The 24,879-nt window shown below is 42.3% G+C and overlaps 1 protein-coding gene across 2 annotated transcripts in view; it reads right to left on the reverse strand.

Annotated features, from left to right (window-relative positions):
• The window catches only part of LOC133574465 (brevican core protein-like), a 62,571-nt gene that overhangs the window by 29,152 nt on the left and 8,540 nt on the right, over positions 1-24,879 (reverse strand). For both annotated transcript variants that reach the window (XM_061926621.1, XM_061926620.1), the window contains 4 exons: positions 21,648-21,822; positions 21,430-21,557; positions 17,025-17,321; positions 1,650-2,234 (listed from right to left, as the gene is read on the reverse strand). In XM_061926621.1, coding sequence (XP_061782605.1) covers positions 1,650-2,234; positions 17,025-17,321; positions 21,430-21,557; positions 21,648-21,822 — 1,185 coding nt within the window. The remainder of the gene's footprint in view (positions 1-1,649; positions 2,235-17,024; positions 17,322-21,429; positions 21,558-21,647; positions 21,823-24,879) is intronic.

Here is a 24,879-nt window from a genome sequence, read left to right on the forward strand (position 1 = left end):
CAGGTGTACTGGAGAGGAGGCTACGCCGGAGAGTCGAACCTCGGATTCAGGAGGAACAGTGTGGTTTTCGTCCTGGTCGTGGAACTGTGGACCAGCTCTATACTCTCGGCAGGATCCTTGAGGGTGCATGGGAGTTTGCCCAACCAGTCTACATGTGTTTTGTGGACTTGGAGAAGGCATTCGACCGTGGCCCTCGGGAAGTCCTGTGGGTAGTGCTCAGAGAGTACGGGGTATCGGACTGTCTGATTGTGGCAGTCCGCTCCCTGTATGATCAGTGCCAGAGCTTAGTCCGCATTGCTGGTAGTAAGTCGGACACGTTTCCAGTGAGGGTTGGAGTCCGCCAAGGCTGCCCTTTGTCACCGATTCTGTTCATAACCTTTATGGACAGAATTTCTAGGCGCAGTCAAGGCGTTGAGGGGATCTGGTTTGGTGGCTGCAAGATTAAGTCTCTGCTTTTTGCAGATGATGTGGTCCTGATGGCTTCATCTGGCCAGGATCTTCAGCTCTCACTGGATCGGTTCGCAGCCGAGTGTGAAGCGACTGGGATGAGAATCAGCACCTCCAAGTCCGAGTCCATGGTTCTCGCCCGGAAAAGGGTGGAGTGCCATCTCCGGGTTGGGGAGGAGATCTTGCCCCAAGTGGAGGAGTTCAAGTACCTCGGAGTCTTGTTCACGAGTGAGGGAAGAGTGGATCGTGAGATCGACAGGCGGATCGGTGCGGCGTCTTCAGTAATGCGGACGCTGTATCGATCCGTTGTGGTGAAGAAGGAGCTGAGCCGGAAGGCAAAGCTCTCAATTTACCGGTCGATCTACGTTCCCATCCTCACCTATGGTCATGAGCTTTGGGTTATGATCGAAAGGACAAGATCACGGGTACAAGCGGCCGAAATGAGTTTCCTCCGCCGGGTGGCGGGGCTCTCCCTTAGAGATAGGGTGAGAAGCTCTGCCATCCGGGGGGAGCTCAAAGTAAAGCCGCTGCTCCTCCACATCGAGAGGAGCCAGATGAGGTGGTTCGGGCATCTGGTCAGGATGCCACCCGAACGCCTCCCTAGGGAGGTGTTTAGGGCACGTCCGACCGGTAGGAGGCCGCGGGGAAGACCCAGGACACGTTGGGAAGACTATGTCTCCCGGCTGGCCTGGGAACGCCTCGGGGTCCCACAGGAAGAGCTGGACGAAGTGGCTGGGGAGAGGGAAGTCTGGGTTTCCCTGCTTAGGCTGCTGCCCCCGCGACCCGACCTCGGATAAGCGGAAGAAGATGGATGGATGGATGGAATATAAATAAAAAGATAATAAAAAAATAAATAAAAATAAAAACTAGAACTGCCAAATAGCTAAAGCTAGTATGCATATATCTAAAAAAAAAAGGCTTTTTTAAAAAGAAGGATTTTTAAGCCTTTTTTAAAAGTACCCACAGTCTGTGGTGCCCTCAGGTGGTCAGGGAGAGCGTTCCACAGACTGGGAGCGGCGGAGCAGAAACATTCCTGCCAATTAATTTTACACACTATGGCATCTTTTTTTGGATATATGGTACAATATATGGTGACAATATCGTACCGTGGGATTTTGATACCAGCGTGAAAACATGCCCCATAGTGGCTGTGAGCAGTATAGCAATGACATCACTAAGTAAGTCATGTGTTGTCAACTGACCTGATTTGTTCCGGTCGTGCACGTTGACGATGATGACATGGACGGGGGGCTTGGCGGATGACCCCCCCTCAGCAGGAAGCGCCAGTGCCGATTGGTCAAAAGTCAGTGGGGGCGTGTCCTCTTTAAAAACCAGGGCCGGTTGTTGTGGCTCCGGCGTGGTGGCGGTCAAGTCGGGAAAAATCAGCATTGGGGTTTGAGAGCCAGTGGGGGTCCTGTCCAGCCCGGTGGCTGTGGAGCCGGTCCGCTCCCAAACATAGGTGGGGGTCGGCGCCGATTCAAGGGTGACGCCGCTAAAAGAGTCATAGCTGCTGCCTGCCTCGCCGCTGCCATCCCCTCGGTCTGAACCTGCCTGAGTGGCGCTGAGGGGCGGGGGCAGCGTGGTGGGGAACAAGACAGCCTCGCTGACTGGTACCGACTCGAGCCCGGTCAGCCCCGTTTCTAAAACATCTTCCTTGTCACGTGACAGGGGGGTCCCTGCTGAGGGGGCGGAGTCAAGTTGACCTGAATGAGTGACAGCTCCGGTCTGAGGGTCTGCTGACGTTGGAGGGGGGGAGGAGCTGCTCACAGTTGTTTCCTCTAGCTTGGCTGGGGGACAAAGAAGAGAAGGAAGAAGAACATCAAGAGAAATAAGAGTAAATACATGAAAATATAACATTCATTCTAACTATAAATGGACTACGCTACCTGTTTTAAGTTGCGTAGTACATACTTGCCAACCCTCCCGGTTTTTCCGGGAGACTCCCGAAATTCAGCGCCTCTCCCGAAAACCTCCCGGGACAAATTTTCTCCCGAAAATCTCCCGAAATTCAGGCGGAGCTGGAGGCCACGCCCCCTCCAGCTCCATGCGGACCTGAGTCCGCTTTCCCACAATATAAAGAACGTCTACAGTAAAGCAGTCCGTCTGCCGTAAACAGCGATGTTGTGACACAGGACAATACTGCCATCTAGTGCATTTGATGAAAGCACTTTTGTGCGTGCCACACAGCAATGCATCATCAGAGAGGGTGTTCAGCATGGTTAGAAAGACAGTGACAGAGAATAGAAAAAGGATGGACGATTCAACCCTTAACTCAACAATGAGTAGATGAGTGTTATGTGTGTGTGTATATGTGTAAATAAATGAACACTAAAATTCAAGTATTTCTTTTATATATATACAGGTAAAAGCCAGTAAATTAGAATATTTTGAAAAACTTGATTTATTTCAGTAATTGCATTCAAAAGGTGTAACTTGTACATTATATTTATTCATTGCACACAGACTGATGCATTCAAATGTTTATTTCATTTAATTTTGATGATTTGAAGTGGCAACAAATGAAAATCCAAAATTCCGTGTGTCACAAAATTAGAATATTACTTAAGGCTAATACAAAAAAGGGATTTTTAGAAATGTTGGCCAACTGAAAAGTATGAAAATGAAAAATATGAGCATGTACAATACTCAATACTTGGTTGGAGCTCCTTTTGCCTCAATTACTGCGTTAATGCGGCGTGGCATGGAGTCGATGAGTTTCTGGCACTGCTCAGGTGTTATGAGAGCCCAGGTTGCTCTGATAGTGGCCTTCAACTCTTCTGCGTTTTTGTGTCTGGCATTCTGCATCTTCCTTTTCACAATACCCCACAGATTTTCTATGGGGCTATGGTCAGGGGAGTTGGCGGGCCAATTTAGAACAGAAATACCATGGTCCGTAAACCAGGCACGGGTAGATTTTGCGCTGTGTGCAGGCGCCAAGTCCTGTTGGAACTTGAAATCTCCATCTCCATAGAGCAGGTCAGCAGCAGGAAGCATGAAGTGCTCTAAAACTTGCTGGTAGACGGCTGCGTTGACCCTGGATCTCAGGAAACAGAGTGGACCTACACCAGCAGATGACATGGCACCCCAAACCATCACCCAACCATGCAAATTTTGCATTTCCTTTGGAAATCGAGGTCCCAGAGTCTGGAGGAAGACAGGAGAGGCACAGGATCCACGTTGCCTGAAGTCTAGTGTAAAGTTTCCACCATCAGTGATGGTTTGGGGTGCCATGTCATCTGCTGGTGTCGGTCCACTCTGTTTCCTGAGATCCAGGGTCAACGCAGCCGTCTACCAGCAAGTTTTAGAGCACTTCATGCTTCCTGCTGCTGACCTGCTCTATGGAGACGGAGATTTCAAGTTCCAACAGGACTTGGCGCCTGCACACAGCGCGAAATCTACCCGTGCCTGGTTTACGGACCATGGTATTTCTGTTCTAAATTGGCCCGCCAACTCCCCTGACCTTAGCCCCATAGAAAATCTGTGGGGTATTGTGAAAAGGAAGATGCAGAATGCCAGACCCAAAAACGCAGAAGAGTTGAAGGCCACTATCAGAGCAACCTGGGCTCTCATAACACCTGAGCAGTGCCAGAAACTCATCGACTCCATGCCACGCCGCATTAACGCAGTAATTGAGGCAAAAGGAGCTCCAACCAAGTATTGAGTATTGTACATGCTCATATTTTTCATTTTCATACTTTTCAGTTGGCCAACATTTCTAAAAATCTCTTTTTTGTATTAGCCTTAAGTAATATTCTAATTTTGTGACACACGGAATTTTGGATTTTCATTTGTTGCCACTTCAAATCATCAAAATTAAATGAAATAAACATTTGAATGCATCAGTCTGTGTGCAATGAATAAATATAATGTACAAGTTACACCTTTTGAATGCAATTACTGAAATAAATCAAGTTTTTCAAAATATTCTAATTTACTGGCTTTTACCTGTATATATATATATATATATATATATATATATATATATATATATATATATATGAATGAAATACTTGACTTGGTGAATTCTAGCTGTAAATATACTCCTCCCCTCTTAACCACGCCCCCAACCACGCCCCCGCCCCAACCACGCCCCCTGCACCCACCCCCCACCTCCCGAAATTGGAGGTCTCAAGGTTGGCAAGTATGGCGTAGTAGTAATGTCATATACCCCCCCTCACCCCCATCTTTTCCAAATAGGTAAATAACGTTTTCTGATTGACCTGTTTGAAGTTGGCCCTCCCACCTTGTCCAAATGTACCCAATCATTTGTGCTCGTCTGTGCTGTAAAATGTTTGTTTGTGCTCTTACAGTTTAAGTTATTAATGTGTAATTAACGTGTTAGTAACCATAACTACCCCCCAAAAATGATGTCAAAATCTCCACAAATGTGTTCCATTCCTTTGTGCTTCGTTTGTCCTGCAACATTTTTTGGTCTAACTATTCTTATTTTTAAGTTATTAACAAAGCTTTTGACAAGGTGGGAAAAGAGGGCTGGTTATGAATAATGATCCGTTAATCATTTTAAAATTGTTATAGTTAGACCAACATTTTTTGCAGCACACACAAGCACAAATGAACGGAACAGGTTTGGGGAGATTTTGACATACCGTATTTTTCGGCCTATAAGTGGCAGTTTTTTTAATAGGTGCGACTTATACTCAGGAGCGACTTATGTGTGAAATGATTAACACATTAGCGTAAAATTGATCTCATTCACGTAAGAGACTAGACGTATAAGATTTCATGGGATTTAGCGATTAGGAGTGACAGATTGTTTGGTAAACGTATAGCATGTTCTATATGTTATAGTTATTTGAATGACTCTTACCATAATATGTTACGTTAACATACCAGTTGCTTATTTATGCCTCATATAACGTACACTTATTCAGCCTGTTGTTCACTATTCTTTGTTTATTTTAAATTGCCTTTCAAATGTCTATTCTTGCTGTTGGCTTTTATCAAATACATTTCCCCAAAAAATGCGACTTATACTCCAGTGCGACTTATATAGGTTTTTTTCCTTCTTTATTATGCATTTTCGGCCGGTGCTTGTAAAACTCCACTGTGTAGGATGGGAAGCAACATGAAGGTCTTCTGTTTCTTTCTTCTATTGTAATCCACAGAAAGATTTTGTCTTGACCCAAGAACTACAAAGCGGAGAGGAAGCAGGACCAGACTCCCCTCCAGGCGACCTTTTCTTTGAACGGTTTTACGACCTTTTCTTTGAACGGTTTTTAATAAAAGGCGATGGCTGTTTACGACCCCCCTTCCTTTGAAACGGCTGTTGCCATGTAATCAGGGAAAGTCCAAATAAAAGAGGAGGCGTACAATCTTTCGTCAGAGCGTGGTGAGACTGTGCAAAGAGTACAGTCCAGACGTCTCTCCTCAATTGAGCCAAATTTAATTCTGTCTCTGTTTAATTCTTTGCTTCTTGTCTTGTTTATTACATGTCATCAGCACAAACAAATGTGAAAAGTTTTGGGAAATGTTGATATAGTTGGAGCAGGGGGGTGTCTAGTTATGATTAATAACACATTAATAACATAAAACCATAAAAAGTTAATAACTTAAAAACTATAATAGTTTGACCAAAACATTTTGCAGTACATACGAGCAGAAACGAATGGAACAAGATTAGGTAGTTTAGATGACATCAGTAGTCTGAAAATGTGGTTTAGAATGACTTAAAATTGTAACAGCACAAACGAAGCACTAGTATGGGGAGATTTCGGGGGGGGGGCAACTTCACATAGGTGAATCACAAAAAGTAAATAAAAAACTATAATAGTTAGAACCAACAGTACAGTACAGACAAGCACAAACTAATGTGAAAAGCTTTGGGAAATGTTGATATAGTTGGGGTGGGGGGGTGTCTAGTTATGATTAATAACACGTTAATAACATAAAACCATTAAAAGTTAATAACTTAAAAACTATAATAGTTAGACCAAAACATTTTGCTGTACAGACGAGCAGAAACGAATGGAACAAGATTAGGTAGTTTAGATGACATCAGTAGTCTGAAAATGTGGTTTAGAACAACTTAAAATCGTAACAGCACAAACGAAGCACTAGTATGGGGAGATTTGGGGGGGGGGGGGGGGGGGGGGGGGCAACTTCACATAGGTGAATCACAAAAAGTAAATAAAAAACTATAATAGTTAGAACCAAAAAAAATGTACAGTACAGACAAGCACAAACTAATGTGAAACGCTTTGGGAAATGTTGATATAGTTGGGGGAGCATGGGGGGTGTCTAGTTATGATTAATAACACGTTAATAACATAAAACCACAACAAGTTAATAACTTAAAAACTATAATAGTTTGACCAAAACATTTTGCAGCACGAATGAATGGAATAAGTTTAGGTAGTTTAGAGCAGTGTTTTGCAACCTTTTTTTGAGCCAAGGCACATTTTTTGCGTTGAAAAAATGTGGAGGCACAACACCAGCAGAAATCATTAAAAAACTAATCTCAGTTGACAGTAAAAAGTCGTTGTTGCAATTGTTGGATATGACTTTAAAGCATAACCAAGCATGCATCACTATAGGTCTTGTCTCAAAGTAGGTGTACTGTCACGACCCGTCACATCACGCCGTGACTTATTTGGAGTTTTTTGCTGTTTTCCTGTGTGTAGTGTTTTACTTCTTGTCTTGCGCTCCTATTTTGCTGGCTTTTTCTCTTTTTTTTTGTCATTTTCCTGTGGCAGTTTCATGTCTTCCTTTGAGCGATATTTCCTTTGTTTTAGCAATCAAGAATATTTCAGTTGTTTTTATCCTTCTTTGTGGGGACATTGTTGATTGTCATGTCATGTTGGGATATACATTGTCTTTGCTCCACAGTAAGTCTTTGCTGTCGTCCAGCATTCTGTTTGTGTTTACTTTGTAGCCAGTTCAGTTTTAGTTTGGTTCTGCATAGCCTTCTCTAAGCTTCAATGCCTTTTCTTAGGGGCACTCACCTTTTGTTTATTTTTGGTTTAAGCATTAGACACCTTTTTACCTGCATGCTGCCTCCCGCTGTTTCCCACATCTACAAAGCAATTAGCTACCAGCTGCCACCTACTGATATGGAAGAGTATAACATAGTTACTCTGCCGAGCTCTAGACAGCATCAAAACTCAACAACAACACATCATTTGCAGACTATAATTACTGCTTTGCTAAAAATATTTTTAACCCAAATAGGTTAAATTAGATCATACTTGCCAACCTTGAGACCTCCGATTTCGGGAGGTGGGGGGAGGGGGCTGGGGGTAGGGGTGGGCGTGGTCAGGGTGGGGCGGGGGCGTGGTTGGGGGCGTGGCTAAAAGGGGAGGAGTATATTTACAGCTAGAATTCACCAAGTCAAGTATTTCATATATATATATATATATATATATATATATTTATATATATATAAGAAATACTTGACGTTCAGTGAATTCTAGCTATATATATATACATATAAAATAAATACTTGAATTTCATTGTTCATTTATTTACACATATACACACACACAACACTCATCTACTCATTGTTGAGTTAAGGGTTGAATTGTCCATCCTTGTTCTATTCTCTGTCACTATTTTTCAAACCATGCTGAACACCCTCTCTGAAGATGCATTGCTGTGTGGCACGCACAAAAGTGCTTTCATCAAATGCACTAGATGGCAGTATTGTCCTGTTTAAGAGTGTCACAACTATTGCTGTTTACGGCAGACGAACTGCTTTACGGTATACAAAAACGTGACTGCTGTTGTTGTGTGTTGTTGCTGCGCTGGGAGGACGTTAATGAAACTGCCTAACAATAAACCCACATAAGAAACCAAGAACTCGCCCTCCATCATTCTACAGTTATAACGTGATTGGGCAGGTATGCTGTTAATATTGTGGGTTAGCAATGTCAAATGTCCCTGAATTTCGGGAGATTTTCGGGAGAAAATTTGTCCCGGGAGGTTTTCGGGAGAGGCGCTGAATTTCGGGAGACTCACGGAAAATCCGGCAGGGTTGGGAAGTATGAATTAGATAATCTCACGGCACACTAGAGTGCCGCGGCACAGTGGTTGAAAAACACTGGTTTAGATGACATCAGTAGTCTGAAAATGTATTTTAGAATAACTTCAAAATGGTAACAGCACAAACGAAGCACTGGTATGGGGAGATTTGGACAACTTCACACAGCTCACTTGGCTGCACAACGGCGCTCCTTAAAAGGAGAAAAAGAAAGACTTTAGGACATGAAGTCAATAAAAACACAGTTTTAGCTCAATGAATTTGAGCTAATTGAGCGAATACTTGCCAACTATTAGTTTGAGTATATAGTGTTAATGTGCGATGTTAGTTTAAAAGGATGTGAATGTCTGATGATTTCCAAACAACTTAAAAAGTGTTGAAAGGAACTGAATGATGTCATCAGCTCAGGAAACATTCAGCAGATCCTTCAGGACCTTTCGCTCGCTGTGAGCACGTGCGACCAAAAGAGGGCGTTGTGACCCGGCCTGCCGATGATGTCATGGGTTTGGCGGGCTGCACTCCATCTGGACGGGCGGGGGATCTACAACCTTCCGCTGAGCATGTGACTGACTGGTCCTGGTTGGGTCTGTTCCAGCTGCCACGCATTACGGACGGCTCTGTTTATGTTAGCCCGGGTGGGGTTTTCCCCTCGTGAACACAACGTGTACGTCCATCAACGCTAACGGCGTGTTCTCACTTTTACAACTTACAAAATAACTACTATTCATTCCCTCCACAGTAACACACTGCTGGTGGTCAACTACAGGTAAAAGGCAGTAAATTAGAATATTTTGAAAAACTTGATTTATTTCAGTAATTGCATTCAAAAGGTGTAACTTGTACATTATATTTATTCATTGCACACAGACTGATGCATTCAAATGTTTATTTCATTTAATTTTGGTGATTTGAAGTGGCAACAAATGAAAATCCAAAATTCCGTGTGTCACAAAATTAGAATATTACTTAAGGCTAATACAAAAAAGGGATTTTTAGAAATGTTGGCCAACTGAAAAGTATGAAAATGAAAAATATGAGCATGTACAATACTCAATACTTGGTTGGAGCTCCTTTTGCCTCAATTACTGCGTTAATGCGGCGTGGCATGGAGTCGATGAGTTTCTGGCACTGCTCAGGTGTTATGAGAGCCCAGGTTGCTCTGATAGTGGCCTTCAACTCTTCTGCGTTTTTGGGTCTGGCATTCTGCATCTTCCTTTTCACAATACCCCACAGATTTTCTATGGGGCTAAGGTCAGGGGAGTTGGCGGGCCAATTTAGAACAGAAATACCATGGTCCGTAAACCAGGCACGGGTAGATTCTGCGCTGTGTGCAGGCGCCAAGTCCTGTTAGAACTTGAAATCTCCATCTCCATAGAGCAGGTCAGCAGCAGGAAGCATGAAGTGCTCTAAAACTTGCTGGTAGACGGCTGCGTTGACCCTGGATCTCAGGAAACAGAGTGGACCGACACCAGCAGATGACATGGCACCCCAAACCATCACTGATGGTGGAAACTTTACACTAGACTTCAGGCAACGTGGATCCTGTGCCTCTCCTGTCTTCCTCCAGACTCTGGGACCTCGATTTCCAAAGGAAATGCAAAATTTGCTTTCGTCAGAAAACATGACTTTGGACCACTCAGCAGCAGTCCAGCTGGTGTCGGTCCACTCTGTTTCCTGAGATCCAGGGTCAACGCAGCCGTCTACCAGCAAGTTTTAGAGCACTTCATGCTTCCTGCTGCTGACCTGCTCTATGGAGATGGAGATTTCAAGTTCCAACAGGACTTGGCGCCTGCACACAGCGCAAAATCTACCCGTGCCTGGTTTACGGACCATGGTATTTCTGTTCTAAATTGGCCCGCCAACTCCCCTGACCTTAGCCCCATAGAAAATCTGTGGGGTATTGTGAAAAGGAAGATGCAGAATGCCAGACCCAAAAACGCAGAAGAGTTGAAGGCCACTATCAGAGCAACCTGGGCTCTCATAACACCTGAGCAGTGCCAGAAACTCATCGACTCCATGCCACGCCGCATTAACGCAGTAATTGAGGCAAAAGGAGCTCCAACCAAGTATTGAGTATTGTACATGCTCATATTTTTCATTTTCATACTTTTCAGTTGGCCAACATTTCTAAAAATCCCTTTTTTGTATTAGCCTTACACAATATTCTAATTTTGTGACACACGGAATTTTGGATTTTCATTTGTTGCCACTTCAAATCATCAAAATTAAATGAAATAAACATTTGAATGCATCAGTCTGTGTGCAATGAATAAATATAATGTACAAGTTACAACTTTTGAATGCAATTACTGAAATAAATCAAGTTTTTCAAAATATTCTAATTTACTGGCTTTTACCTGTATATTTGGGGACCATTGATAGAAACATGGTTGCCAATTCCCACCAGCAGCTTCTTCCACCACCACCACCGACCATTCTTTACATTTACACACCAGACAATCCCTCACATTTATATAAAGATCCAAGATGACATCACACCGTGCAGAATCAAAACATAACGCTGTTTTGGCAGGAAACAAAGCGTGTAAGTTAGTTCCTTCGTGTCTTTCTCAGACTATAGTAGACCAACGCTGTGCACCAGGATGCCAGAACAAACAAATGAAAAGGGGAGTGCATTTTACCGCATTCCAAAAGATCCAGAAAGACAACACGAGGGGATTACGGCAACTACAAATGCGAAAGGAGAACATAAAACTCAGCACTCGGAGCCCTTCAACAGGCCCGGCCCTAACCAATCTGGCGCCCTAGGCAAGATTTTAGGTGGCGCCCCCCCACATCGGCAGTGAAGTGTATATACTCACAAGAACCCGAATAGCTTTGTCTTTGACCATTTTTTTTTACTTACAACTATACCTAATATATAAAGGGGTGGAAAAGTGACTATTACCTGCAGGGCAAACATTAGCTAACCAGAAGGCAATGACAATGTGAACAAAAAACACCTGCTTAAAAGATCTAATACAAATGTCCCTGAGGAATGTAAGGTGGGAGTACTGTAATTACCTAACGTTACATTATTATTTTCCATAACAATTTAGCCCCCTCCACAATATTAACCCGACGTTAAAACAGAACTAGCTATTTATTGATTAGCAATTGCCGAATCATGTAACATTAGCTTAATGCTAAAAAGCCAGGTTACTATCACATTCTGTAACAGACAAATAATTTCATGTAGGCTAACGTTACCTACCTGCTACCTCTGTCTTTTCTCGTTTCTCCTCCTCTTCTTTTCTCTTTTTTCTTCCCTGGGCACCTGACAGTTTTGGCCGTTTTGACATCTTGTGTTGATTTTTTGATGTGGTGACGTCCAAAAAGAGTCATGATACGGGAAGGGAGGGGGTGCACCGTGCGGGGGGAGGAGGGGGCGTAATGTTGTAACAAATAATATTTCTATTAAATAGGCTTTACTTTGCATTTTAATTAACGTGGGATTTTTTTTTGTATTTAGAAATAATAGTACCAACTTTTTTTTTTTTTTCTCCAACATTTGTGGCACTGGAGTGGCGCCCCCTGATGGACGGCGCCCTTAGCATTTGCCTATACGGCCTATGCCACGGGCTGGCCCTGCCCTTCAACAACGGATTCTGTCTATTACAAAAAGCGTAATATTACGTGTCAGGTATGTAATATAACGCTTTCTACACTATAATAGTGTGTATTAACCTACCTGTCATTATAGTCTGCTGGCTCCAGTACTCTGGAATGTTCTACCAGTAACAGTTAGAGATGCTACCTCATTTAAGTCCCATCTTAAAACTCACTTGTATACTCTAGCCTTTAAATAGACCCCTTTTTAGACCAGTTGATCTGCCGTCTCTCTTTTCTTCTATGCTCTGTCCCCCTCTCCTGCGGTAGAGGTTATCAGGTGACCACAAATGAATCGCTAGCTGTTCAAAGTCGAGACCCGGGGTGGACCACTCATCTGTGCATTGGTTGGGGACGCCTCTGCGCTGCTGACTTGTCTCCACTCAAGATGATCTCCTGCTAGGCCCCACTATGGACTGGACTCTCACTATTATGTTAGATCCACTATGGACTGGACTCTCACTATTATGTTAGATCCACTATGGACTGGACTCTCACTATTATGTTAGATCCACTATGGACTGGACTCTCACTATTATGTTAGATCCACTATGAACTGGACTCTCACTATTATGTTAGATCCACTATGGACTGGACTCTCAGTATTATGTTAGATCCACTATGAACTGGACTCTCACTATTATGTTAGATCCACTATGAACTGGACTCTCACTATTATGTTAGATCCACTATGGACTGGACTCTCACTATTATGTTAGATCCACTATGAACTGGACTCTCACTATTATGTTAGATCCACTATGGACTGGACTCTCACTATTATGTTAGATCCACTATGGACTGGACTCTCACTATCATGTTAGATCCACTATGGACTGGACTCTCACTATTATGTTAGATCCACTATGGACTGGACTCTCACTATTATGATAGATCCACTATGGACTGGACTCTCACTATTATGTTAGATCCACTATGGACTGGACTCTCACTATTATGTTGGATCCACTATGGACTGGACTCTCACTATTATGTTAGATCCACTATGGACTGGACTCTCACTATTATGTTAGATGCACTATGGACTGGACTCTCACTATTATGTTTGATCCACTACGAGACTGGACTCTCACTATTATGTTAGATCCACTATGGACTGGACTCTCACTATTATGTTAGATCCACTATGGACTGGACTCTCACTATCATGTTAGAGCCACTATGGACTGGACTCTCACTAATATGTTAGATCCACTATGGACTGGACTCTCACTATTATGTTAGATCCACTATGGATTGGACTCTCACAATATTAACGGAATCCACTCGGCATCCATTGCACCGGTCACCCGGGGGCGGGGGGGTCCCTACATCTGCGGTCCCCTCCAAGGTTTCTCATTGCAACCCATTGGGTTGAGTTTTTTCTTGCCCTGATGTGGGAACTGCGCCGAGGTTGTTGTTTTGGCTTGTGCAGCCCTTAGAGACACTTGTGATTGATTGATTGATTTCTGGTGGTGTTGTTATTCATCAAAAAGTGAGTTGGACCCATGTGTTGTGACTCCGATTTTGCAGAATTTTTGCTAACTAAATACTTGTTGCTCAATTACTAGCAATTACCAAAAGAAAACAATTCAATTGGTGCTATTGTATAATGCATGTGTTCCTTTTGACTGTACATGTACTGTAAATGTATAATGTATTTATATTATTCACATGTGAATAATGCTGTATAATAGACTGTATTTATGTTATTCACATGTGAATAATGCTGTATAATAGACTGTATTTATGTTATTCACATGTGAATAATGCTGTATAATAGACTGTATTTATGTTATTCACATGTGAATAATGCTGTATAATAGACTCTATATTATTCACATGTGAATAATGCTGTATAATAGACTCTATATTATTCACATGTGAATAATGCTGTATAATAGACTGTATTTATGTTATTCACATGTGAATAATGCTGGATAATAGACTGTATTTATATTATTCACATGTGAATAATGCTGTATAATAGACTCTATTATTCGCATGTGAATAATGCTGTATAATAGACTGTATTTATATTATTCACATGTGAATAACGCTGTATAAGACTGTACTTATGTTATTCACATGTGAATAATGCTGTATAATAGACTGTATTTATGTTATTCACATGTGAATAATGCTGTATAATAGACTCTATATTATTCACATGTGAATAATGCTGTATAATAGACTGTATTTATGTTATTCACATGTGAATAATGCTGTATAATAGACTGTATTTATGTTATTCACATGTGAATAATGCTGTATAATAGACTGTATTTATGTTATTCACATGTGAATAATGCTGTACAATAGACTGTATTTATGTTATTCACATGTGAATAATGCTGTATAATAGACTGTATTTATGTTATTCACATGTGAATAATGCTGTATAATAGACTGTATTTATATTATTCACATGTGAACAATGCTGTATAATAGACTGCATTTATATTATTCACATGTGAATAATGCTGTATAATAGACTGTATTTATGTTATTCACATGTGAATAATGCTGTATAATAGACTGTATTTATTATTCACATGTGAATAATGCTGTATAAGACTGTATTTATGTTATTCACATGTGAATAATGCTGTATAATAGACTTTATTTATGTTATTCACATGTGAATAAAGCTGTATAATAGACTCTATATTATTCACATGTGAATAATGCTGTATAATAGACTATGTATATTATTCACATGTGAATAATGCTGTATAATAGACTGTATTTATATTATTCACATGTGAATAATGCTGTATAATAGACTGTATTTATGTTATTCACATGTGAATAATGCTGTATAAGACTGTATTTATGTTATTCACATGTGAATAATGCAGTACAATAGACTGTATTTATGTTATTCACATGTGAATAATGCTGTACAATAGACTGTATTTATGTTATTCACATGTGAATAATGCTGTATAATAGACTGTATTTATGTTATTCACATGTGAATAATGCTGTATAGAACTGTATTTATGTTATTCACATGTGAATAATGCTGTATAAGACTGTATTTATGTTATTCACATGTGAATAATGCTGTATAATAGACTCTATATTATTCACATGTGAATAATGCTGTATAATAGACTGTATTTATGTTATTCACATGTGAATAATGCTGTATAATAGACTGTATTTATGTTATTCACGTGTGAATAATGCTGTATAATAGACTCTATTTATATTATTCACATGTGAATAATGCTGTATAATACTGTATTTATGTTATTCACATGTGAATAATGCTGTATAATAGACTGTATTTATGTTATTCACATGCAAATAATGCTGTATAATAGACTGTATTTATGTTATTCACATGTGAATAATGCTGTATAATAGACTGTATTTATGTTATTCACATGTGAATAATGCTGTATAATAGACTCTATATTATTCACATGTGAATAATGCTGTATAATAGACTGTATTTATGTTATTCACATGTGAATAATGCAGTATAATAGACTGTATTTATGTTATTCACATGTGAATAATGCTGTATAATAGACTGCATTTATGTTATTCACATGTGAATAATGCTGTATAATAGACTGTATTTATGTTATTCACATGTGAATAATGCTGTATAATAGACTGTATTTATATTATTCACATGTGAATAATGCTGTATAATAGACAGTATTTATGTTATTCACATCTGAATAATGCTGTATAATAGACTGCATTTATATTATTCACATGTGAATAATTCTGTATAATAGACTGCATTTATATTATTCACATGTGAATAATGCTGTATAATAGACTCTATATTATTCACATGTGAATAATGCTGTATAAGACTGTATTTATGTTATTTACATGTGAATAATGCTGTATAATAGACTGTATTTATGTTATTCACATGTGAATAATGCTGTATAATAGACTGTATTTATGTTATTCACATGTGAATAATGCTGTATAAGACTGTATTTATGTTATTCACATGTGAATAATGCTGTATAACAGACTGTATTTATATTATTCACATGTGAACAATGCTGTATAATAGACTGCATTTATGTTATTCACATGTGAATAATGCTGTATAAGACTGTATTTATGTTATTCACATGTGAATAATGCTGTACAATAGACTGTATTTATGTTATTCACATGTGATTAATGCTGTATAATAGACTGTATTTATATTATTCACATGTGAATAATGCTGTATAATAGACTGTATTTATGTTATTCACATGTGAATAATACTGTATAAGACTGTATTTATGTTATTCACATGTGAATAATGCTGTATAAGACTGTATTTATGTTATTCACATGTGAATAATGCTGTATAATAGACTCTATATTATTCACATGTGAATAATGCTGTATAATAGACTGTATTTATGTTATTCACATGTGAATAATGCTGTATAATAGACTGTATTTATGTTATTCACATGTGAATAATGCTGTATAACAGACTGTATTTATATTATTCACATGTGAACAATGCTGTATAATAGACTGCATTTATATTATTCACATGTGAATAATGCTGTATAATAAACTGTATTTATGTTATTCACATGTGAATAATGCAGTATAATAGACTGTATTTATATTATTCACATGTAAAAAAAATACCAAAGTGTTTATTGTCTATTGTGAGCAAACTGTGGTGCTGAATTTCCCCCAGGGATCAAGAAAGTACTTTCTTTTCTATTCTATAATGCGGCACAGGGGTTAGTGTATTAATAAGGTACATGTCCTGATATACAGTATATCTAAAACTCGGTCTTTTGTTATTAGACGTCATGTGCATATGTCGCTTAAGTTTTGTGGGTGTATTGTTCGATATTTGTGTGATTAAAATGCTCTAAAGGCTGCTCCTTCAACATGGCGACGTAAACAAGACTAGTCACGTGACGTCCAGCGTCAACATGTCACTGTTGATGGCACAAAAAAGAGAAGAGTGCGTCACCTTGGAAGCAGTACACGCCGTGTTTGTCCGTGGGCTCTGGGAATCCCGTCTGGTCCTCGTGTTTGTAGAGGGTCCGGACCCCAAGCAGGCCCCCCCCACACTGGGGGAGGGGGACATTGACGGGGTAGCGGACGCTGCCGTCAGAGAGCCAGCCGTAGTCGCAGCGGTTTAGCCCCGCCCTCCATGCGGCGAACAGCTGCCCGGGTGACGCCATTATGGCGTCGTGCTTCTGGCACTCCGCCGTGGCCTCCTGGAGGGTTAACTTGGTGTTGAGGGACGGGGGGAAGAAGACCTCGCCTTCACACACAACAAAACAATACAGGTTCAATACAAGTACTGGTAGTTACCCCAATCGACTACTTTATATGCTAGTAGAGTTGTCCCGATACCAATATTTTGGTACCGGTATCGATGTAATCATAGTAGTATCGACTAGATATGATCTTGTACTTGGTATCATTACAGTAGATCCGCCCATGGCACTTGTTTACATTCAGGATCCGGTGAGCTATGGTGTGTCTTGAAGCTTGTTTAGCTATTCCTCGTCCACTCCAGTGATAATAATACATGTGAGAAACGTACTTTATTTGTCGCCATGGAGACGAGGATCAGTGATTTAGAAGTAGCTAAAACACTGCCGACTGCGGATGGATGTTAGCTGCTAGCTAGCTAGCCATGTCTTAAAGCAGTGTTTTTCAACCTTTTTTGAGCCAAGGCACATTTTTTTCATTGAAAAAATCCGAAGGCACACCAGCAGAAATCATTAAAAAATTGAACTCGATATTGACAGCAAAAAGTCGACGTCGCAATTGTTGAATATGAATTTAAACCATAACCAACAACACTATACTTGTATCAAAGTACTGTATTTTGAGTTTTTTGGTGTTTTAGTTCTTGTCTTGCGCTCCTATTTTGGTGGCTTTTCCTCTTTTGTTGGTATTTTCCTGTAGCAGTTTCATGTCTTCCTTTGAGCGATATTTCCCGCAACTGCTTTGTTTTAGCAATCAAGACTATTTAAGTTGTTGCTATCCTTCTTTGTGGGGACATTGTTGATTGTCATGTCATGTACGGCTGCACTTTGTGGACGCCATCTCTGCTCCACTCGCTGTAAGTCTTTGCGGTCGTCCAGCATTCTGTTTTTCTTTACTTTGTAGCCAGTTCAGCTGTAGTTTCGTTCTGCATAGCCTTCCCTAAGCTTCAATGCCTTTTTTTAGGGGCGATCACCCATCCATCCATCCATCCATCCATCTTCTTCCGCTTATCCGAGGTCGGGTCGCGGGGGCAGCAGCTTAAGCAGGGAAGCCCAGACTTCCCTCTCCCCAGCCACTTCGTCCAGCTCCTCCCGGGGGATCCCGAGGCGTTCCCAGGCCAGCCGGGAGAGATAGTCTTCCCAACGTGTCCTGGGTCTTCCCTGTGGCCTCCTACCGGTCGGACGTGCCCGAAACACCTTCCTAGGGAGGCGTTCGGGGGGCATCCTGACCAGATGCCCGAACCACCTCATCTGGCTCCTCTCCATGTGGAGGAGCAGCGGCTTTACTTTGAGCTCCCCCCGAATGACAGAGCTTCTCACCCTATCTCTAAGGGAGAGCCCCGCCACTCGGCGGAGGAAACTCATTTGGGCCGCTTGTACCCGTGATCTTGTCCTTTCGGTCATGACCCAAAGCTCATGACCATAGGTGAGGATGGGAACGTAGATCGACCGGTAAATCGAGAGCTTTGCCTTCCGGCTCAGCTCCTTCTTCACCACAACGGATCGATACAGCGTCCGCATTACTGAAGATGCCGCACCGATCCGCCTGTCAATCTCACGATCCACTCTTCCCTCACTCGTGAACAAGACTCGGGGCGATCACGTTTTGTTTATTTTTGGTTTAAGCATTAGACACCGTTGAGGGGATCTGGTTTGGTGGCTGCAGGATTAGGTCTCTGCTTTTTGCAGATGATGTGGTCCTGATGGCTTCATCTGGCCAGGATCTTCAGCTCTCACTGGATCGGTTCGCAGCCGAGTGTGAAGCGACTGGGATGAGAATCAGCACCTCCAAGTCCGAGTCCACGGTTCTCGCCCGGAAAAGGGTGGAGTACCATCTCCGGGTTGGGGAGGAGATCTTGCCCCAAGTGGAGGTGTTCAAGTACCTCGGAGTCTTGTTCACGAGTGAGGGAAGAGTGGATGGTGAGATCGACAGGCGGCGTCTTCAGTAATGCGGACGCTGTATTGATCCGTTGTGGTGAAGAAGGAGCTGAGCCGGAAGGCAAAGCTCTCAATTTACCGGTCGATCTACGTTCCCATCCTCACCTATGGTCATGAGCTTTGGGTTATGACCGAAAGGACAAGATCACGGGTACAAGCGGCCCAAATGAGTTTCCTCCGCCGGGTGGCGGGGCTCTCCCTTAGAGATAGGGTGAGAAGCTCTGCCATCCGGGAGGAGCTCAAAGTAAAGCCGCTGCTCCTCCACATGGAGAGGAGCCAGATGAGGTGGTTCGGGCATCTGGTCAGGATGCCACCCGAACGCCTCCCTAGGGAGGCGTTTAGGGCACGTCCGACCGGTAGGAGGCCGCGGGGAAGACCCAGGACACGTTGGGAAGACTATGTCTCCCGGCTGGCCTGGGAACGCCTCGGGGTCCCACAGGAAGAGCTGGACGAAGTGGCTGGGGAGAGGGAAGTCTGGGCTTCCCTGCTTAGGCTGCTGCCCCCGCGACCCGACCTCGGATAAGCGGAAGAAGATGGATGGATGGATGGCATTAGACATCTTTTTACCTGCACGCTGCCTCCCGCTGTCTCGTCCCGACGTCTACAAAGCAATTAGCTACCTGCTGCCACCTACTGATATGGAAGAGTATTACACGGTTACTCTGCCGAGATCTCGACAGCACCGACACTCAACAACAACACATCATTTGCGGATTATAATTACTGGTTTGCAAAAAATATTTTTAAACCAAATAAGTGAAATGACATAATCTCCCACCGCACACCAGACTGTATCTCACGGCACACTAGTTTGTCGCGGCACAGTTGTTGAAAAACACTGTCTTAAAGCACCTCTTCCTGAGGGCGTTTCAGTGTTATAACTTCACCTTTATCTTTAGTTTATAGGCCAAAATGCGTCCGTTCTCCCTTTTCTGTCTACACACTGTGTCTTAGAGATGCGCGGATAGGCAATTATTTCATCCGCAACCGCATCAGAAAGTTGTCAACCATCCGCCATCCACCCGATGTAACATTTGATCAGAACCGCATCCGCCCGCACCCGCCCGTTGTTATATATCTAATATAGACGATGCAAGGCATTAGTGAGGTTATAAAGCTTTTGCCTGTTAAAGAAAGGAGACTGATCCAATGCAGTACAGACATTCGCGTGCCACGCTGTCACGACCCAGACGCACACCAGTGCGCAATCATATGGGAGCCGCGCTGAGCGCACCTCCGAGCGCGTCTCGCTGCCGGCGACGGCCGCGTATGAGCCCGACGCTCCAGCGCCATCCATTTTCAGGGCTAGTTGATTCGGCAGGTGGGTTGTTACACACTCCTTAGCGGGTTCCGACTTCCATGGCCACCGTCCTAGCTGCTGTCTATATCAACCAGGGTGAGCCCCACCCCTTTCGTGAGCGCACTGCGCGCGGAGTGACCCCTGTTACGCGCCCCCGGCCACGGGGGTGGCGGGCAGGTAAGCTGCTTACCTGCTGCACGTGACGCCGGCCGCGGCGAAGGCGGACGAGGCGGGGTGTCGGTGCGGTGGGCGCGGTGGTGACCCTGGACGTGCGTCGGGCCCTTCTCGCGGATCGCCTCAGCTACGGCTCCCGGTGGGGCCCTCTCGGGGGAAGGGGCCTCGGTCCCGGACCCCGGCGAGGCGTCCCTTCTCCGCTCCGTAAAAGTGTCCATCTCTTTTTTTTTTTTTCTTCTGTTGTGGCATATGCAGCAGGTGCCTGCTCGTTTTTCGTATGTGGGTAACAACATTTAACTATGTATATATATTTCCCAATTGGTTTAACTGCCACCCGCCTGAATCTATTTAAAATCTAATTTTTTTTAATTTCAACCACCCGACCCGACCCGACCCGCGGATAAAATCTAATTTTTTTAAATTTCATCCGCCCGATCCGCGGATAATCCGCGGACTCCGCGGTTGTGCCCGCAAACCGCGCATCTCTACTGTGTCTGCTTGTAAGTACTCTGTGTGCGTGCGCTGCCGAACATGCTCCTCTGCTCATAAAACCAGCAATGTCACGACGTGACGACGCGCTGTCATGCCCGTTAAAAAATAAAAAATAAATAAAATGGGGAACTAGTACTTTCCAAACAGAGTATAGTACCGTTTTTGATTCATTAGTACCGCGATACTATTCTAGTACTGGTTTACCGTACAACCCTACATGCTAGTAATGACAAATAAAGAAGATGTAATACCGTCTAGTTTGTCTACATAGCAAAAGACATCATATTTCTCTGAAGGTGATCTGACGCCGTATGTTCTCACTCCAGGTCGACTTTTCATGTCACCTTCACACCCTGGACGAGGTAATGTGATCGGATATCTGCCGACAAAAAAAAAAAGTTCATTGTAAAACATTCTGATTGCAAGTTGTGACGTTGTTAGAATGCTGTCAGCAGCTAGCGGCACCCACCTGACCGTCTGGTCCGCCAGCCAGCCGGCGTCACAGTGGTCAAAACCGTCCAGGAAGGCCGCCGTCAACTGCTGGGGCGTCGCCATGGCGGCACCGACAGAGCGACACGCCTCCGCCGCCGCGGGGAAGTCCAAGGTGTATCGACTGGTGTTGGCCCGGTAGTGGAACACCACACCTGATGCCAAAGAAGAACACAGTCACGCTAGCATAAGCAGTAAAAATACAGAAAAACTGTTCTTTATAACAATTGTTATTGTATAACTTATTTGCTAAATGAACAGGATCATTATTTTGCAGGATGTGAAGAATTCAAAAAACTTGCAAGTCCTCCCAGGATGTCTTTTGTGTTGACTAGTTTGTGTGCAGATAGCAAACAACGTGTATGTATGTATGTATCAGTGACGTGCAGTCACTAGAGGCAGGTGAGGCGGGGCCTCACCTGCCATCATGGAAAGAAAAAAAATGTAAAAAGAAAAAAAAAAATTTAATTGTTATATGTATCCAGTGATTATACTAGAAAGTTATTTTCCACTTAACTTCACCAGTTTTAGATTATTTTTATTCAAAATCGCAGAATTTTCACATTTGCCGTTCAAATACTGAGAAGAGACGGTGCGGTGAACAGCAGCCAGTTGAGGCACGTCACTCAGTGCCTCAACATGGATTGCGGACTCGGCTAACTGCTGGTCTGCTGTGCAGTGAGACTGTATTGCTATATGAACTATATTATACATTTCCATAGTTTAGTTAGCTGAGGTATATAATGTACAGTGTATTTTGTCAACAACTGTATGTGTGTAACGTATTTCTTGTGCTGAGCAATCATAAAACTGCTGCGAAGACGCACTGGCTGAGGCTCGCGTAACCCCGCCTCCTGGTGCTGGTTAAGGCACCTTCGCCACAAACTGCACCCCCCGACGAGAGCGCCACACCAACCAAAGCCCACACCCAAACCCTCCACGTGCAAGACCGAATCCACCTAAAAAAAAGTCACTTAACAAGAAGCCAAAAAGTGCAAAAACAACAATGCTCGCGCCGGAGGAGCCGTGAACGACTGCAAGGACACAACATTAGGTACACCTGCAGACTGCAGCATGGATTTCATATTTCATTCATTCACAACTCCTCCAATACGAACACCACTGTTCCCGCACTTATAAGTAAAGGTAAGACCATAATAAGGTTTTTTTTTATTAAATGTGATTTTTTTGTGTGCTACAGTTTGTATGTGTAAAGTTAAAGTTAAGTTAAAGCAGGGGCGTCGCTAGCTTTTAAGGACAGAGGGGGCTTTGCCCCCAGGAGATGCACAGGATGCGAGCGAATGTTACGCACGAGCACAAAACTTCACAAACGGCTAACAAAGACTTAGAAATTATTCATTGTTATTATTATTATTTAAAAAAAATGCACGGGACGAAATGAAATGCTCCCCGGGACGATGGCTTTTAACCATATATTTTCTTTTTCTTTTTATGTATTTATTCATTTTACATTTGATATTAAATGTCTTGGTTTTTCCTCCCTCTGAAAATCCTATTAAATGTTTAACAAGCCATCCTATAATAATAAAACAGCTATTAATGTAACAATACAATAAAACAAATATATTTAATGATGTTTTTTTCATTATTTTAACAATAGGCTAATGTATATTACTTTATATAGATTCTACAAGAAACACAAAACTTAAAAAATAAATGATTTACAATTGCACACACAAGGTTTTGTGCAGCTTCACTCATTGTAAAGGAAGATAATGTGCTTCGTACACCTGCAGGACCGCAAGCAAGGTCGCAGAGAAAATGCGGGCTGGAATTTGAGTGATGTGGGCATTTTCTATATGAACAAGTGGAATGGACGAAAGGGGCTCTCTACCTTACGCTACGAAGTGGGGGGAAACTGAGTGAATAATAACAGGTTATATGATTATTTATTTAAACTCATATTTGGGCCACTTTATAATGAATATGTCGGCATTTATTTGTAAAAAAAAAAAAAAAAAAACACCAAATTATTTAGGGGGGCTTAAGAATATTTTAGGGGGCTTTAGCCCCCCTAAAATAGGCCTAACAACGCCAATGAGTTAAAGTACCAATGATTGTCACACACACTAGGTGTGGTGAAATATGTCCTCTGCATTTGACCCATCCCCTTGATCACCCCCTGGGATGTGAGGGGAGCAGTGGGCAGCAGCGGCGCCGCGCCCGGGAATAATTGTTGGTGATTTAACCCCCAATTCCAACCCTTGATGCTGAGTGCCAAGCAGGGAAGAATGCTGGTATGAGCTTTTAAACATAACCCGTTAACTGCTGCCAATCAAATGGTGAATAAGATACTCTTTAGGGTTCATATGTTTGTAAATCTGACTGTGATGAAGTCAGTTTCTCACCAGTCATGAACCTCACCGCACGTCACTGGTATGTATATACTGTATAAATCTACCCAGTATGTACTACTGTATATACGGTATGTATGTATATATGTATGTATCTATAAATGCGTGTATAAGTGTACAGTACAGGCCAAAAGTTTGGACACACCTCCTCATGTCGATGCATTTTCTTTATTTTCATGACTATTTAAATTGTAGATTGTCACTGAAGGCATCAAAACAACCTGTGAAGTGAAAACCCATTCAGCTCATGGAGAGAATGCCAAGAGTGTGCAAAACAGTAATCAGAGCTAAGGGTGGCTATTTTGAAGAAACTAGAATATAAAACATGTTTGATATTTTTTCACATTTTTGTGTTAAGTACATAACTCCACATTATTCATAGTTTTGATGTGACAATCTACAATGTAAATAGTCATGAAAATAAAGAAAACCCATTGAATGAGAAGGTGTTGTCGGAGGCAGATATTTACATATATCCGAATTTAAGTGTTACTTCTTTTTATTTCATAATCATATTACAAAACAGCTAGTGTTTTTCTTCCAATTGTGGTCTTTTGGTTGTCTGCAAAACGGTGTGCTTAACCTTGAGTGAGGAATGTTAGAGAGAGAGATAATGGGCATGTGTTTTGGCTGGAGAGACGTGACTGCCAGGGTGGGAGGAAGAGAGACTTAAGAGGGGAGAGGGTTTTGTCGGGGGAGGGGGGGAGACCATCTTGGCGGCGCGATTGAATGTTCTATGCTGGACTGGTCTCAATGTATATGCAAAGCTTTGCAAATATATTACAAAATACCTATTCTGTCTCTGGTGGTTTTTCTACTCAGCTTTAAGTGTCGTAA

This window comes from Nerophis lumbriciformis, linkage group LG32, assembly GCF_033978685.3.
Source record: "Nerophis lumbriciformis linkage group LG32, RoL_Nlum_v2.1, whole genome shotgun sequence".
Taxonomy (NCBI): domain Eukaryota; kingdom Metazoa; phylum Chordata; class Actinopteri; order Syngnathiformes; family Syngnathidae; genus Nerophis; species Nerophis lumbriciformis.